General features: G+C 39.5%; 1 protein-coding gene across 5 annotated transcripts in view; it reads left to right on the top strand.

The window, feature by feature from the left end:
* LOC117304476 (S-adenosylhomocysteine hydrolase-like protein 1) overlaps positions 1–15127 on the top strand; it is a 46436-nt gene that overhangs the window by 23634 nt on the left and 7675 nt on the right. For all 5 annotated transcript variants that reach the window (XM_033788983.1, XM_033789000.1, XM_033788966.1 and 2 more), the window contains exons 2-8: positions 1997–2155; positions 4236–4323; positions 5236–5336; positions 8580–8777; positions 9802–9978; positions 14063–14262; positions 14851–14921. In XM_033788983.1, coding sequence (XP_033644874.1) covers positions 1997–2155; positions 4236–4323; positions 5236–5336; positions 8580–8777; positions 9802–9978; positions 14063–14262; positions 14851–14921 — 994 coding nt within the window. The remainder of the gene's footprint in view (positions 1–1996; positions 2156–4235; positions 4324–5235; positions 5337–8579; positions 8778–9801; positions 9979–14062; positions 14263–14850; positions 14922–15127) is intronic.

Genomic DNA, 15127 nt, shown 5'->3' with positions numbered 1-15127 from the left:
TCTATTCCAGCCGACTGTCGTGTGGGCAGCTTTCTTTGATTAATTCACCACAGACTGCCCCTAGGGGCCCCCAGCTGTACGCTAAGACTGCTGATTGTGGTTCAGCGCTTTAAAATGAGGTCAATTTAATTATAACGAGAGAGATTCATGGAGAGAGTAGTGGAGGAATAGCTTATTTGTGGTTGGCATTGATGGCTAATAATAAGCAAAGTTTTGTAGTTTCGTTGTGGTTTACACACTTCTTATGGAAAACTGACATTTGAAATTCTCACTGTTGTGTGTTGCTACATTACATGATTGTGGGTGACACCTGTGATTTTTCTTTTAGCGTGTTCTGACTATTAAAAAATAAGTCATTCAAAATTTACATTTTTGTTTTGTTTTCATACAAATAGTATAGTTTTTTCTTTGAGGGGGGGGGGGTAGTGAAACACCCCCTTAATCAAAATCTTCTAACATCAGCCTTATTAAGACCAATGTTAAAAGGTTGGCTAGGAGTTTTCTCGCAGAGGTTCCATAACACTGGACTTATTTCTGTGGCTAAACATAAACATGCACATGTATGTACTGTACACGGTGTAGGGTTAAAGACAGTGGACACTATTGGTAAGTGTCAAATACCAGTCTTCTCACTTGGTGTATCTCAACATATGCATAAAATAACAAACCTGTGAAAATTTGAGCTCAATTGGTCGTCAAGGTGCGAGATATGAATGAAACAAAAATATCATTGTCACATGAAGTTGTGTGTGCTTTTAGATGCTTGATTTCGAGACCTCAAATTCTAAACTTGAGGTCTCGAAATCAAATTCACGAAAAATAATTTTTTTCTCGAAAAACGTTACTTCAGAGGGAGCCGTTTCTCACAATGTTTGATACTATCAACCTCTCCCCATTACTCGTTAGCAATTAAGATTTTATGCTAACAATTACTTTGAGTAATTACCAATAGTGTCCACTGCCTTTAAGTACACACATAGCCTCAGGTAATGGTCACTAATGCACTACATGAGATTCAGACTCACTGAGTTCCAGACTAACTTCCCGTTGTGAATTGTCAAAAAGCAACTGTAGGGTCACCCTTTACATTAACTAGCCTGGAATGACAGACTGGATCAGACTGGATCTTGCAGTCAGTAGTCACAGTGGCATGAGTGTCCTTTGTTTGAACTTGGTGCTTTCAGAGAGAGACCTTGTGGTTTCTGTTAACATGTGGGTGCCATTGTGTAGAGTGTGTTTCCTCTTTGTGTTTTCCATAAAGGTCTGCACACCTGTCTGCTCCACTATGTTTATGTGGTTTTATATTTGGGCCAATAGTAAGTAGTGATTTAATAAGGGGCCAATCCAATGCTTGAATCCAGGAATCACTTTGGATCTGATTGAAAAGTCATTTCAGCATTTTCTAAAATCGAAAATTTGACTGAGGTGGGTGGATGGGTCAAAATATGTAGATTGGTACATTTCAAATTAGGATGAGAAATTTAGTGCTTTCACATGTATCAGAGTTTAGACTTTTTTCGTCTCCCTCGAGAAGAATTGTTATTTTTTTCACTGAAATGTTGCTTTCTTTACATGTAAAGAAGTCATGCTCTGTTAGGAGCAACATACCAGACTAATTTTATGAGGTTATTGGATTTGAGCTTTTGGTCGAGTGGTTATTTTTTTAGAGCACTGTCGGATGGAGTACTGGACTCACCGATTTTGTGCTTAATGCACAAGTTTTCATTCCGTAGCGCTGCTAACCATTATCACACCATTATCACATCCTTGCGGTGCTTACTGTATGAAACTGAATAACGTAACAAAACAATCCATTGTGAATGTGCAAGCTGCCTAAATTGCTTGCTATCCTGTGAAATACACTTACACTTAAAAGAATTGTTCTCCTGCTATAGTAAGCATAAAAATGTACACAGATAAGCAACGCTATGAAAATTGGCCCCTGCTTACTAAATTTCTTAATGTTGGTTTTTCTTCTGATTTTTGTTCTCAACAGATCAGCTTCAAGACTTCTGGTCCAACCCAGGGTCGGAGCGGTCGCTTCAAACGTCGGTCGCGGTCGTTGTCTCAGTCCTCAACAGATAGCTACAGTTCTGGCTCCTACAGTGGAAGCTCGTCCGAAGAAGATGACGTCTCACCCAAAGAAAAAGTTCAGGTAAAGTCTTAGAAATGCATAATAAAAGGAAGGATCCACAGGGATCTAAGCCATTTTTAGATATGGTGGACGCGTCACTAGGGCACTCTTTGGTGTGGGTTATTTGTCTATAGATACTCAAACCAAATTGTGCACTCCTACATGTATAGTGTCCGCCATTCCTCAAGTGATATTCTTCCTACTCGAGTTTGATTTCAGAGGGACCAAATATCATGCCTGGATCTATCAGTATCAGAGTATACAGTGCTAACACATATCGCTGAATGGGTAAAAAGCAAAATTAATATTCTTTATCCCCGATGCAAATTTAACATCTAATATAAGTATCAGGTTTGGCAGTTCATTTATGTCGTCTTTGAACTTGGATGCAAGCTTGCAAGCTTCTTTTATTTTCAGCTTCAAATTCAACCTCTGCTTAGGGCCAAAACAACCTGGGCTATTAACAATTTCTTGCATTTGTTTTGGTTGGTAAGCAACGTGCAGCAGCTTAATAGGCCCCCACCTTTTTTTATTGCAAAGTAAAAGAAAGCAAAGCAAAAAATGGCCTGACGTTTCAACCCTAGCAGAGTCTTTCTCGAAGAAAAGGAAAATAAGCATTACAAATGTTGTTAGTACATTGCAGTCAGAAGGTCTACTTTTCAATTATACTTTATTGCTTTAGTGTCATATTGTATAGAATCTTTTACATGCTAATGCTTACTTGTGCTTTTTGTTGTGGTTTTTTTTTATTGAAGTAGGGGCACCCAAGGTCAAATTCAGCTTTGTGACGCACTCATTTTCCAATAAATCAAACAAAATTGCAAGTCTATAACCTCTTGATGAAACGTAATTCAATTTGTCTTCTTTTTAGAGTGAAATTTGGAACATGATGTCATTAGATGTCAACCATTCATTGTAAATGGGTCCGTGCATTCCACACAGGTATTTTCAGTTACTCAAAAGGTCAAATTCAATGCTGTTTTGATTGAATACCATGGACACGTAGGAGTTAAAGGGTATATCAAATTCAAAAGCATAAAATTAATGGTGTTATATGCAATATTATAACACCATTTTTACATAAGGTTTAGAGACTTGCTATTACTTCTCCCATTTTCATTAGGACTCTTTCTGTTTTAAAATGAGTGGATCACAAAACTGAATATGTCCCTGATGGATTTTGGTACTATTTTTAACACCAAACTCAAATTTCACAGATTTACATTATACTTACACAGTTTAAAGATAATAAATAATAAATAATAAACTACAGCACTTATAAGGCGCACTTAACTGAAAAAGAGGAACATTCAAAGGCGCCGGTCAAGTTTTGTCAAAATGTGCGAATGCAAGCAAGAACAAGTGTGTTTTGAATTTCTGCTAGTAGAATGTTAATGATAGTAGAAAGCTTACCTGAGGTGCTGTAGTTTCTTATTAATGAGTAAAACAATGTCATGAGAATACGTTTTACATGCTAAAATATTTTTTCTGACTTGTTTTACTCATTAATTTTTCTCGAAAACTACAGCACCTCGGCAAATAATATTGAAAGGGAAGTTTTCTACCACCATTATCTTCAAATTGTGTGAGCTTAATGTAAATCTGTGGACATTGTGTTTTGTGTCCTACAAAAAGTACCCAGACCCTTTCAAAGTGTAGAATTTGTTGCATTGAATTCATCCATTTGTGCCACTTGTGACTTAAAATGTTATGAAGACACGGCTGCTAAACACACAAAAATGTTGGTGGGTATTTTTTCTACTTAAAAAAAAAAGTAGGATCAAATTCACAAGAATCTTCAAAATAAAACCATGCAATGCCCGGATTCGGTTGGGCTTTTTAAAACCAAAAATAAACACCACGAAGTAAAAAATCAATTTTTCCAAATTCAGCATGCTTAGGGCCAAACTTCAAAAATTTGGGTCCAGAACGCCCCACAGTACTTACAAATCCTGTTGCGAACCCTAGCTTGTATTGCCCTGATCTTGGCGGTGTTGTCCATTATTTTCCAGAAACCGGCCCTTGCCCTGACAAGGTTTGATTTCCAGGCCTGGTTTTTGTTACTTTTGAATCAATCAGTGCACTCTCCTTCCCTCTACAGCTTAACTCCAAGAACTTCAAAGACTTCCGCGTACGAAATATCAAGCAGGCCGCCTTCGGCAGAAGGGAGATTGAAATAGCTGAGCAAGGTAAGGTACACAGAGATAAGAAAGTTCAGACTTTAGTTGATTTCAGACTTTTTAAGTCACCCTTTGAGAAGAAAATTGGCCATTGTTTTTTCTAAATGTATACTGCACTTTGATCTTGTGCTAAGGACACTGTTATTCAAAGGTCTGTTTAAAGGCAGTGGACACTATTGGTAATTACTCAAAATAATTATTAGCATAAAACCTTTTTTGGTGGCGAGTATTGGGGAGAGGTTGATGGTATAAAACATTGTGAGAAATGGCTCCCTCTGAAGTGCCATAGTTTTCGAGAAAGAAGTAATTTTCCACGATTTTGATTTCGAGACCTCAGATTTAGAACTTGAGGTCTCGAAATCAACCATCTAAACGCACACAACTTCGGGTAAGGTTGTTTATTTTCTTTCATTATTATCTCGCAAGTTCGATGACCGATTGAGCTAAAATTTTCACAGGTTTGTTATTTTATACATATGTTGAGATACACCAACTGTGAAGACTAGTGTTTGATAACTACCAATAGTGTCCACTGCCTTTAAAGGCAGGGATCACCCCAAAGTTTGGGATACAACCTGTGAAGAGGCAGCCAGGGTATAACCTGAAGGGGATCTTTTTAACAAATAGCAATAAACCAAAAGGGAAACTGACTGGCTACATTTTTAAAATGATTTCAATGGGGTTGAAGCCCTATGTAAGCAGTATCCCTATATAATTCAAAGGACGTTCATGTACATGTAGACGAAAGTTAGTGATGTAACCACCAAACACTTTTAACAAGTTCCAACACTTTCACCTTTAGTCTGAGAAAATGGATCTAAGTTATTTAGAATTGAAGATAGATCACCTGTCAGTCTGTAAAGCATAATCCATCAAAAGTAAAAATTTTCTTTTTTCATGTTTTCAAATTGTTTGTGACAGAAATGCCAGGGTTGATGCTGCTAAGGAAGAGAGCTGAAGCTGAGAAACCATTGAAGGGATCTAAGATTATCGGATGCACTCACATCACTGCTCAAGCAGCTGTAAGTATGGCCGACTCAGAACCTTTTCAGGGATGAGATTATTCAGACTTTTGGCTGAATTCAGACTTTTTATGTCGGTATAGTGAAGAAAATCAGACAATGTTTTTTCCACAAATAAAGAAATCCTGCTCATTGTTCTACTTCTCTAGTGCTTTGGATACTGTTTCCAAAAGCTCATTGGAATCTATAACCCCAGGGGTTACCAAACAGTATAAATGCCATAATTTCAACATACCTTTGAATTTGTATCCAAGTTTCAGACTTTTTCGTTAGTAATGACTCAGCTTTTAGAACTGTTGATTGTTTTATAGTCCTACAATAAATACAGATGTTTATAATAATAAAAATATGAAAGCTTCATTTCTAAAAGTTAATATCGCCGAAATAGGGAAACAAGATTCTCATATTCAGATTTTGGGGCATAAAATTTATATATTTTTTTACTTAACCACATAACTTTGAAATGAAGAGTTTCTCAAAACCCTTTATACTATCGAAAGCTGCTGTAGGCTTCTAACCCAAAGGTATACCTTCCCTTTAAAATGCCATCTTCTACAGATATTTGTTAAGCACCTACCATAGCTCCTGTACGCTAGTTGGCCTGATTGTGCATTATAAAAAGTGCTGTCTGTGGCTCTTATGTAAAAACGTGATGTCACAGTTTACATGGTCTACTCTTTAAAGCCATTGGACACTTTCGGTACAGAAACAAAAAATAAAAGTTTACAAATAACTTACAGGGTTTACAGAAGGTACATGTAGTGGTGAAAGACTTCTCTTGAAATATTATTCCATGAAATGCTTTACTTTTTGAGAAAGCATTAAAACAATTATCAATTCTCAATGTCGAGAATTACGGATTTATTTTAAACACATGTCATGACACGACGAAACGTGCAGAAACAAGTGTGGGTTTTCACGTTATTTTCTCCCGACTCCGATGACCGATTTAGCCTAAACTTTAGCAGGTTTTTAATTTTATATAGAAGTTGTGATACACGAAGTGTGGGCCTTTGGACAATACTGTTTACCGAAAGTGTCCAATGGCTTTAATGTAGTTATAAAGTTGTGCATAACTCGGTACTTACATGTAAGTATTACGCTATATAAAATAGATGACACTTCTAATCAGCTGTGAAAATCATTCAAAGTTGGTATTGGTTGTAGAATGAAAGGTTATCAAGTTTGGACATCTAAGAGCAAGTGTTGGTTGTAGAATGAAAGATTATCAAGTTTGGACGTCTAAGAGCAAGTGTTGGTTGTAGAATGAAAGGTTATCAAGTTTGGACATCTAAGAGCAAGTGTTGGTTGTAGAATGAAAGGTTATCAAGTTTGGACATCTAAGAGCAAGTGTTGGTTGTAGAATGAAAGGTTATCAAGTTTGGACATCTAAGAGCAAGTGTGATAACATGTGCCTAGAAAAGCATTCTGTAGCTGAGTATCTGAGGTCAAAGGTCACAAGCACTGTATTGACATAGTGGATTACTAATAAGTTCAGCAGGCTCTTGTGTCTCCCTTCAACTTTGAATTACACATTGGGGTAAATGACAGGTTTGCCATCTTGTAGACTTCAGAAGTCAGCTCGGGTCAAGTCACTCTCCCTTTCGGTATCTCTCTCTCTCTCTCTCTCTCTCTCTCTAGTTTGTCATCTCTTCTAGAAAAAACAGAGGCTTGTGCGTATCACTTTGACATTTCTTGCTGCAGCTGGTGATGGCCTCTTGTTGTGGTGCTACACTGTCTAGCGCGTGTTATTATATTGCCTATTTCCATCACTGCTCTTATTGGATTAGAAGCTGTGTGGTTGATTTGGGACATGTTTCTTGTATCGACGAGCCAGCTGCTCTTAACAGACTCCAGGGCACATGGGGGAAGCTCCCCCCCCCCCCCCCCCCGTCCCCAATCTCTCTCTTTGCATGGAAGACAACTAGGAGCTTTGGTGATTATCAGAAACAAATTAAATGAATTTCCGAGATTGTTTTAAAGTTGATATTGGTTCCTGTAGTCATGAGAAATGTTTCTAGTCTTTGAAGCCGTGCAAACTTGATGAAAATTGCTGGCGTGGTCCTGATATTTTAACCAGATGAAACTTCCCTCAGAAGACAGCTTCTGTATAAAAAAAATTACAACAAAATGGTTACATGAGCTAATTCAATAACAGGTTTTTTTTTAAACGATAGCAGCTGTTTTTCGACAGGGTAGATGTGTGATAACTTGTTTCTTTGTAGAAACAGTATGATTTGATAATGCTCCTTCAAATCTTTTGCTGTTAAAGGGTCCTTTGGTGCATCCACTTTGGAATGAGACACTGGACAGTTCCTTACTGCTACATGTACTTAAGAAAGCCAATGATACACTCCTAATAATTGCTGATCAAATATTCTTCAAAAAGAAAATTGTTAAAACATAAATGATATGTTCTGTTAACCTCAATCTCAAAAATGAAAAAATGGTATCAGAAGATAGATTTAAGTAAACTATTTGTAAAACAATTTTTTAAAACTATTAAAATTTAGTAACAACAGGTATGCAACATCAGCCATTTCCTTTTTTTTTTTGGCAATTAGAAAGTTACATGTTTGTAACAAAACAGCACCTTAAAACCAAGTAAATAGATAGTTCTTGATAGGCGCCCGGATATTGAGTTTTGGCTTTAATGGTTCAAGTACATTTTCTAAAATAGTAATAATTATGGTACTTAATACACATTCTATTACTGTACTCAATACTCTGTGTAAGCGCTACAGTTTTCATTCTGCTGGGTATACGGACACCCATCACTCTGTGTAAGCGCTACAGTTTTCATTCTGCTGGGTATACGGACACCCATCACTCTGTGTAAGCGCTACAGTTTTCATTCTGCTGGGTATACGGACACCCATCACTCTGTGTAAGCGCTACAGTTTTCATTCTGCTGGGTATACGGACACACATCACTCTGTGTAAGCGCTACAGTTTTCATTCTGCTGGGTATACGGACACCCATCACTCTGTGTAAGCGCTACAGTTTTCATTCTGCTGGGTATACGGACACCCATCACTCTGTGTAAGCGCTACAGTTTTCATTCTGCTGGGTATACGGACACCCATCACTCTGTGTAAGCGCTACAGTTTTCATTCTGCTGGGAATACGGACACCCATCACTCTGAATTTTGTAGAAGATTTAATATTACCATACCGACTCTTTAGTGTGAAATGGAGCAGTGGCGTCACATTATTGAGATATCGATTGTTTTTCTTCACAGGTTCTTATTGAGACCCTGTCTGCTCTTGGTGCCAATGTGAGATGGTCAGCATGCAATATCTACTCCACCCAGAACGAGGTGGCAGCGGCCCTGGCTGAGGCTGGCTTCCCTATCTTCGCTTGGCGTGGTGAGACTGAGGAGGATTTCTGGTGGTGCATAGAGAAATGTATCATAGCAGATGATTGGCAGCCAAACATGGTGAGTTTCAAAATTGTATTCGGCACCGTGCACATCCTTCCGATGACACTCTACTAACAGAGCTACATGTGTAGCTGTATGTTGGTGGTGGTCTCCCTATTTTGTCAACATCTTTGTTTATCTTTCCTGAACTGTGTTAATGTATCTAAGTTTTGGGTGATTTTTTGTTCAGTTAACGCTTCTAATATCAAATATAATACATTTTGCTTAATATAGTTGCTCCAATGCAGCAACAACAAAAAACACCGCATGAAACAGTTTTCTTGTAAAACTGGATTTTTGGGTACATGTAGCTGTTCGGAACTTTGTTATTTAAACCTTGCTAGAAACTCTTATCAAATTATCTATTAAAAAGGTAAAATATTGCATCATGTTCTCAAGTGAACTTTTTATTAGCTTTTCATTGTGAGTCTTGTTTTTGCTTACACATGTTGTTTTTTTTTGCGTTTTATTCATCACTGGCTGGTCCAGTTATAATGTGTTTTCTTTGTGCCTTATGATTTATGTTTATTAGAGTTTCAATTTTTAAATGTTTTCATTTTGTTTTCCATGTTAGTATCTTTCTCCTTTTAGTATGATTGTTTTAGCAAATGTATTGTTTATTTTAATGGTTATTTGTATTGACTGCGTGTACTGGTGTTACCTTTTTACTATTTTAAGTTTTCCTCTAGTACAATTTTATGTAAGGCGCCCAAAACCATTATTTAATAATGGATTCGGCGCTATATAAATGGTTGTTATTATTGTTATTACCCACTGTATTACCTAACCTCTGGTTTTTTTCCACCAACTTTCAGAGCAAGGAAAGTGCTTCTTTTTTCTTTCTTGTTAGGGCAGGTGGTAGCTGATCTGCGGGGCATTCTGCATGGTTGATGCAGAGAAATAACCGCGACTCAGACTTGAGATCAAGTCTATGTGAAACCATGAGCAGCAACCTTACGCAAACTTTCTTTGGTCATAAGATAAAAACCGACGTACTCAAAAATTGCTGTTTATTTATCTTTCCCGCATCTTCTGTGTTTAGATTCTGGATGACGGGGGCGACGCCACCCACATGATGCTCAAGAAGTGCCCTGAGACCTTCAAGCTGATCAAGGGCATCGTCGAGGAGTCGGTGACCGGTGTCCACCGTCTCTACCAACTGTCCAAGTCCAACAAGTTGACCGTGCCGGCCATGAACGTCAACGACTCTGTAACCAAGGTAACCGGAATGGAAGTGTTTTCGTAAAGATTCCGCACTTTCTGTTGGGGGCTTTGTGGTGAGAAAGTGGAGTTAACTCAAGAGTGTGACACTCTGCGGATTGGTCTGTCTTGTCCTCTGTTGTGAGATGCTTGCGCTTCTTCCTTAGAGACACTTTTTGGGGCAAATTTTTCAGCGAGGCGAAAGCTGCCTTTCTTTTCTTCTCTTTCAAGTGGAATTTGGATTGCTAGCTTTTGGCATCTTAAAATATTTATGTTTCTTCCCACTAAAGGTGTTAAACAGGATTGGTAAAGATAAAAAATACCATAAATTAATTTTATTCTGAAAGAATACCGAATATGAAGTTCTAACTAGAACAATTTTTGTCCCTGTGAAATATTTGCCTCTGAAACAAAGTCATAATATAAAGAGACTGTACTTGAAACCTAAAAAAAAAAAAAAAAACTTGCACTCATGTTTCTTGTATGTCATATTTGGGAGTCAAGTGTTGTTAGCAATGTTGTTGCAATAACAAAACAACAAAATGTCATTTTGATGTACTCCCCAAACGGCAGAAGTGTGGCTAGTGTTTGCAAAGCCTTGAGGTGTGGGCCCAGGTTTTTATACACCGATAATTACCCAAAAAAATCAGTCGTGTGAAATAACAAAATTATAATTCTTTGATAAACAAACAAATAATAAATAGGGTTAAATGGCATTCTCGTTAAAGTGTTTTCGTTCAGGCAGCTGTTTAAAAAGCAGAAAGGTCAATAGTGACGTCTTTCGATAATATCTCGTCCCTGGAATGACGTATGTGTGACAACAATGTTACATAGTACAAGTGTTTCTACTGCCACCCAGCATTTACATGTACTTAGTTCACTTACCCCCGTACGCTTTGCAGACCTGTTATTCATTTGTGACATTTAAAAAACAGATGGGCTGAGAAGTTGATGTGAAAATCAGCTAATTGGAAACTTTAATTAGGTTCACGGTCCTTGAGTTTGAATACATCCATGAGATTAAAAGTTGACCTTTTCAGTTTTGTGAATGGAGTGAGTGGGAACAGTCCGCAAATAGCTGGCAGAGCTTCCAACTCTCACTGATTCTGCAGAAGGTTCCCTGAGTGGGAACAGTCCGCAAATAGCTGGCAGAGCTTCTAACTCTCACTGATTCTGCAGAAGGTTCCCTGAGTGGGAACAGTCCGCAAATAGCTGGCAGAGCTTCTAACTCTCACTGATTCTGCAGAAGGTTCCCTGAGTGGGAACAGTCCGCAAATAGCTGGCAGAGCTTCTAACTCTCACTGATTCTGCAGAAGGTTCCCTGAGTGGGAACAGTCCGCAAATAGCTGGCAGAGCTTCCAACTCTCACTGATTCTGCAGAAGGTTCCCTGAGTGGGAACAGTCTGCAAATAGCTGGCAGAGCTTCTAACTCTCACTGATTCTGCAGAAGGTTCCCTGAGTGGGAACAGTCCGCAAATAGCTGGCAGAGCTTCCAACTCTCACTGATTCTGCAGAAGGTTCCCTGAGTGGGAACAGTCTGCAAATAGCTGGCAGAGCTTCCAACTCTCACTGATTCTGCAGAAGGTTCCCTGAGTGGGAACAGTCTGCAAATAGCTGGCAGAGCTTCTAACTCTCACTGATTCTGCAGAAGGTTCCCTGAGTGGGAACAGTCCGCAAATAGCTGGCAGAGCTTCTAACTCTCACTGATTCTGCAGAAGGTTCCCTGAGTGGGAACAGTCCGCAAATAGCTGGCAGAGCTTCTAACTCTCACTGATTCTGCAGAAGGTTCCCTGAGTGGGAACAGTCTGCAAATAGCTGGCAGAGCTTCTAACTCTCACTGATTCTGCAGAAGGTTCCCTGAGTGGGAACAGTCCGCAAATAGCTGGCAGAGCTTCTAACTCTCACTGATTCTGCAGAAGGTTCCCTGAGTGGGAACAGTCTGCAAATAGCTGGCAGAGCTTCTAACTCTCACTGATTCTGCAGAAGGTTCCCTGAGTGGGAACAGTCCGCAAATAGCTGGCAGAGCTTCTAACTCTCACTGATTCTGTAGAAGGTTCCCTGAGTGGGAACAGTCCGCAAATAGCTGGCAGAGCTTCTAACTCTCACTGATTCTGCAGAAGGTTCCCTGAGTGGGAACAGTCCGCAAATAGCTGGCAGAGCTTCTAACTCTCACTGATTCTGCAGAAGGTTCCCTGAGTGGGAACAGTCTGCAAATAGCTGGCAGAGCTTCTAACTCTCACTGATTCTGTAGAAGGTTCCCTGAGTGGGAACAGTCCGCAAATAGCTGGCAGAGCTTCTAACTCTCACTGATTCTGCAGAAGGTTCCCTGAGTGGGAACAGTCTGCAAATAGCTGGCAGAGCTTCCAACTCTCACTGATTCTGCAGAAGGTTCCCTGAGTGGGAACAGTCCGCAAATAGCTGGCAGAGCTTCTAACTCTCACTGATTCTGCAGAAGGTTCCCTGAGTGGGAACAGTCCGCAAATAGCTGGCAGAGCTTCTAACTCTCACTGATTCTGCAGAAGGTTCCCTGAGAATAAACCGTGTTCTGGGCCCAATTTCATGGCTCTGCAGATTCGGCGCTTACGGAAGCAGGGAATTCTGTGCCTACGGCAAGCGTATTTCACGGGTTAGCGGCGAATTTTGGCTTCTGCGCGTGCATACTTCACGTTACTAGGCATTCTACACTAAAAGGCTAGCGCGCAGAAGTTTGGGGCTTACACGTAAGCGGGGAATCGCGATCGTAAGCGCAGAATTTGGCGGTTAGCAGAGCCATGGTATTTGGCCCTTATGACCAAGTTCAAAAAGTCTCCCTGATATAAAGAAAACCTTTTTCCCCTATAGTATAAATGTTGTTCTAAAATATCATCTTGATTCTTGTACAAAGCAGGCATGGCATTTAGATGTTGCAGGGCCATTTTCAGTTTGGGAAACTTTTGAAGGGCCACCAAGACCAGCCTCAGTGTCATTTCCAGGCCTGACAAAATCTCCCGATTGCAAGTTTCAAAAGATGGCAGCTCTGAGACCAATTTCAAAGAGCTGCTAAGCACAAAAAATTTGCTTAGCATGAAGTTTGTTCCTTGATAAAGACAGGATGACCAACCAAATTTCCATTCATTGCATATTGCTTGTTACTGGTATTCAGTTGTTGTTTGCTTTTCCTGAAAATGACATGGACATTTGGTTGGTACTCCTGTTTTTACCTAGGCAAACATTTCATGCTAAGCAAATTTTTGTGCTTAGTCAGCTCTGTGAAATTGGGCCCTGGTCTTGATAGAATCCACTGCTATTCAGATTGATCTTTTGAAGTAGAAGGTCACTCAAAGCAATCATACTCCAAACATTTCTAATTAAACATGCAAAGTGCAGAAACTTGACACCACAAACAACCAGCCGCTGAGATTCTTAGATGGAATGTCTCGGCAGCATGGTCAAGTCCTCTCAATTCATTAGGTCAATTCTTCAGAACTCACATGGCAACTGCCTATAGTTACATGTACCAACACAAGAGGGTGGTATAACATATAACGTAACAGACACTACTGGTCATTGTTCAAAGACCAGTCTTCTCACTTAGTGTATCTAACATGCAGAAAACAACAAACCTGTGAAAATTTTAGTTTAATTGTTTGTCAAAGTTGCAAGGTAATAATGAAAGAAAAAATACCCTTGTCACATGAAGTTGTGTGCTTTCAGATGCTTCATTTCGAGAACTCAAATTCTAATTATGAGGTCTCAAAATCAAATTCGTGGAAATTTACTACTTTCTCTAAAACTGATTTACTTCAGAGGTTACTTCAGAGTTTTCTCACAATGTTTTGTACTATCAACAGCTCTCCATTGCTTGTTACCAAATAACAAAAATTCTGATAATTATCTTGAGTAATTACCAATAGTGTCCACTGCCTTTTAATGAATGTGAATAACCAGCCTCTCAATAAAATTCTAGTTTCACTTACCATAACAAACTTAACCATTAATTCATTGGAAAAATGGCCTGAGAGATTTGATTAGTCTGCTTCTATCCACCATTTTAAGTCAGAATTTAATTGAAAGGATTGTTGAATTTATTATTAAACAAGTAAATGCCCTGTTGTTGTTTACAGGTGAAATTTGACAACCTCTACTGTTGCCGTGAGTCAATTCTGGATGCACTAAAGCGCACCACGGACATCATGTTCGGTGGTAAGCAGGTCGTTGTTTGTGGTTACGGGGAGGTCGGCAAAGGGTGCTGTTCTGCCCTAAAGGGACTGGGTGCCATCGTCTACGTCACGGAGATTGACCCTATCTGTGCTCTGCAAGGCTGGTGAGTACTAAACAAACAATCAACATGCCCCAATAAATACACGCCAGCAAGCATATGGTCTTTTCATTCCTTAAACCATCTCAGCTCCCTGGGGAGTATACAGCCTGTGCTGCCAAATACGTAGCGCACTAAGCTAATCAGTCACAAGAACCATCTCTGTCCTTACATGTACCCATTTACCCCATGGTGGAGAGAAGCAATTATAGTTAAGTGTCTTGCTCAGGGACACAAGTGTCACATTGGGATTCGAACTAACACTTTGCTGAACAGAAAAAGCAGAGCTTGAGTTCAGAGCTCTTATCCGCTCGGCCACGACACGGCCACGACACGGCCTCATGCTGAGGCAAGGTGTATGTTAGTACCTACTAGGAACAGCCATCGTCAAATAATTTGCTTCCTTTGGTCTCAATAGGGCGCTTCTTGGCCTCAGTGAGAGTGCTTTGTGAGAGTGCTTTGTGAGTGAGAGTGTGACTACACGTCTGAGATGCAAACAAGTCTATCCAGTCCAAACATGACCTTGATCTGTTTGTGTTTGTTGTTTTTCTGTTGACCTTGATCTGTTTGTGTTTGTTGTTTTTCTGTTGACAGCATGGATGGATTCCGAGTTGTGAAACTGGAGGAGGTTGTACGCATGGCAGACGTCATCATCACTGCATCTGGTAAGTCTACAATGCAATCAAATCTGTTATCTACATGCAGAAATTATTGCTAAGTTTATCTGTTTTATGAGTAAAGATAATTGAGACGCCAGGCAAGTGTAATGTACTGTACATGGTGTTTTGGGCCAGTACGTGCAAGTCATTTCTGCTAAGGAATTCGTTTTGTGCTTTTAGCAATTTATAGTACCATCGGCTCGTTTTTTACA

Source organism: Asterias rubens, chromosome 2 (genome assembly GCF_902459465.1).
Source record: "Asterias rubens chromosome 2, eAstRub1.3, whole genome shotgun sequence".
Classification (NCBI taxonomy): domain Eukaryota; kingdom Metazoa; phylum Echinodermata; class Asteroidea; order Forcipulatida; family Asteriidae; genus Asterias; species Asterias rubens.
This window is presented reverse-complemented; position numbering and strand designations above follow the sequence as displayed.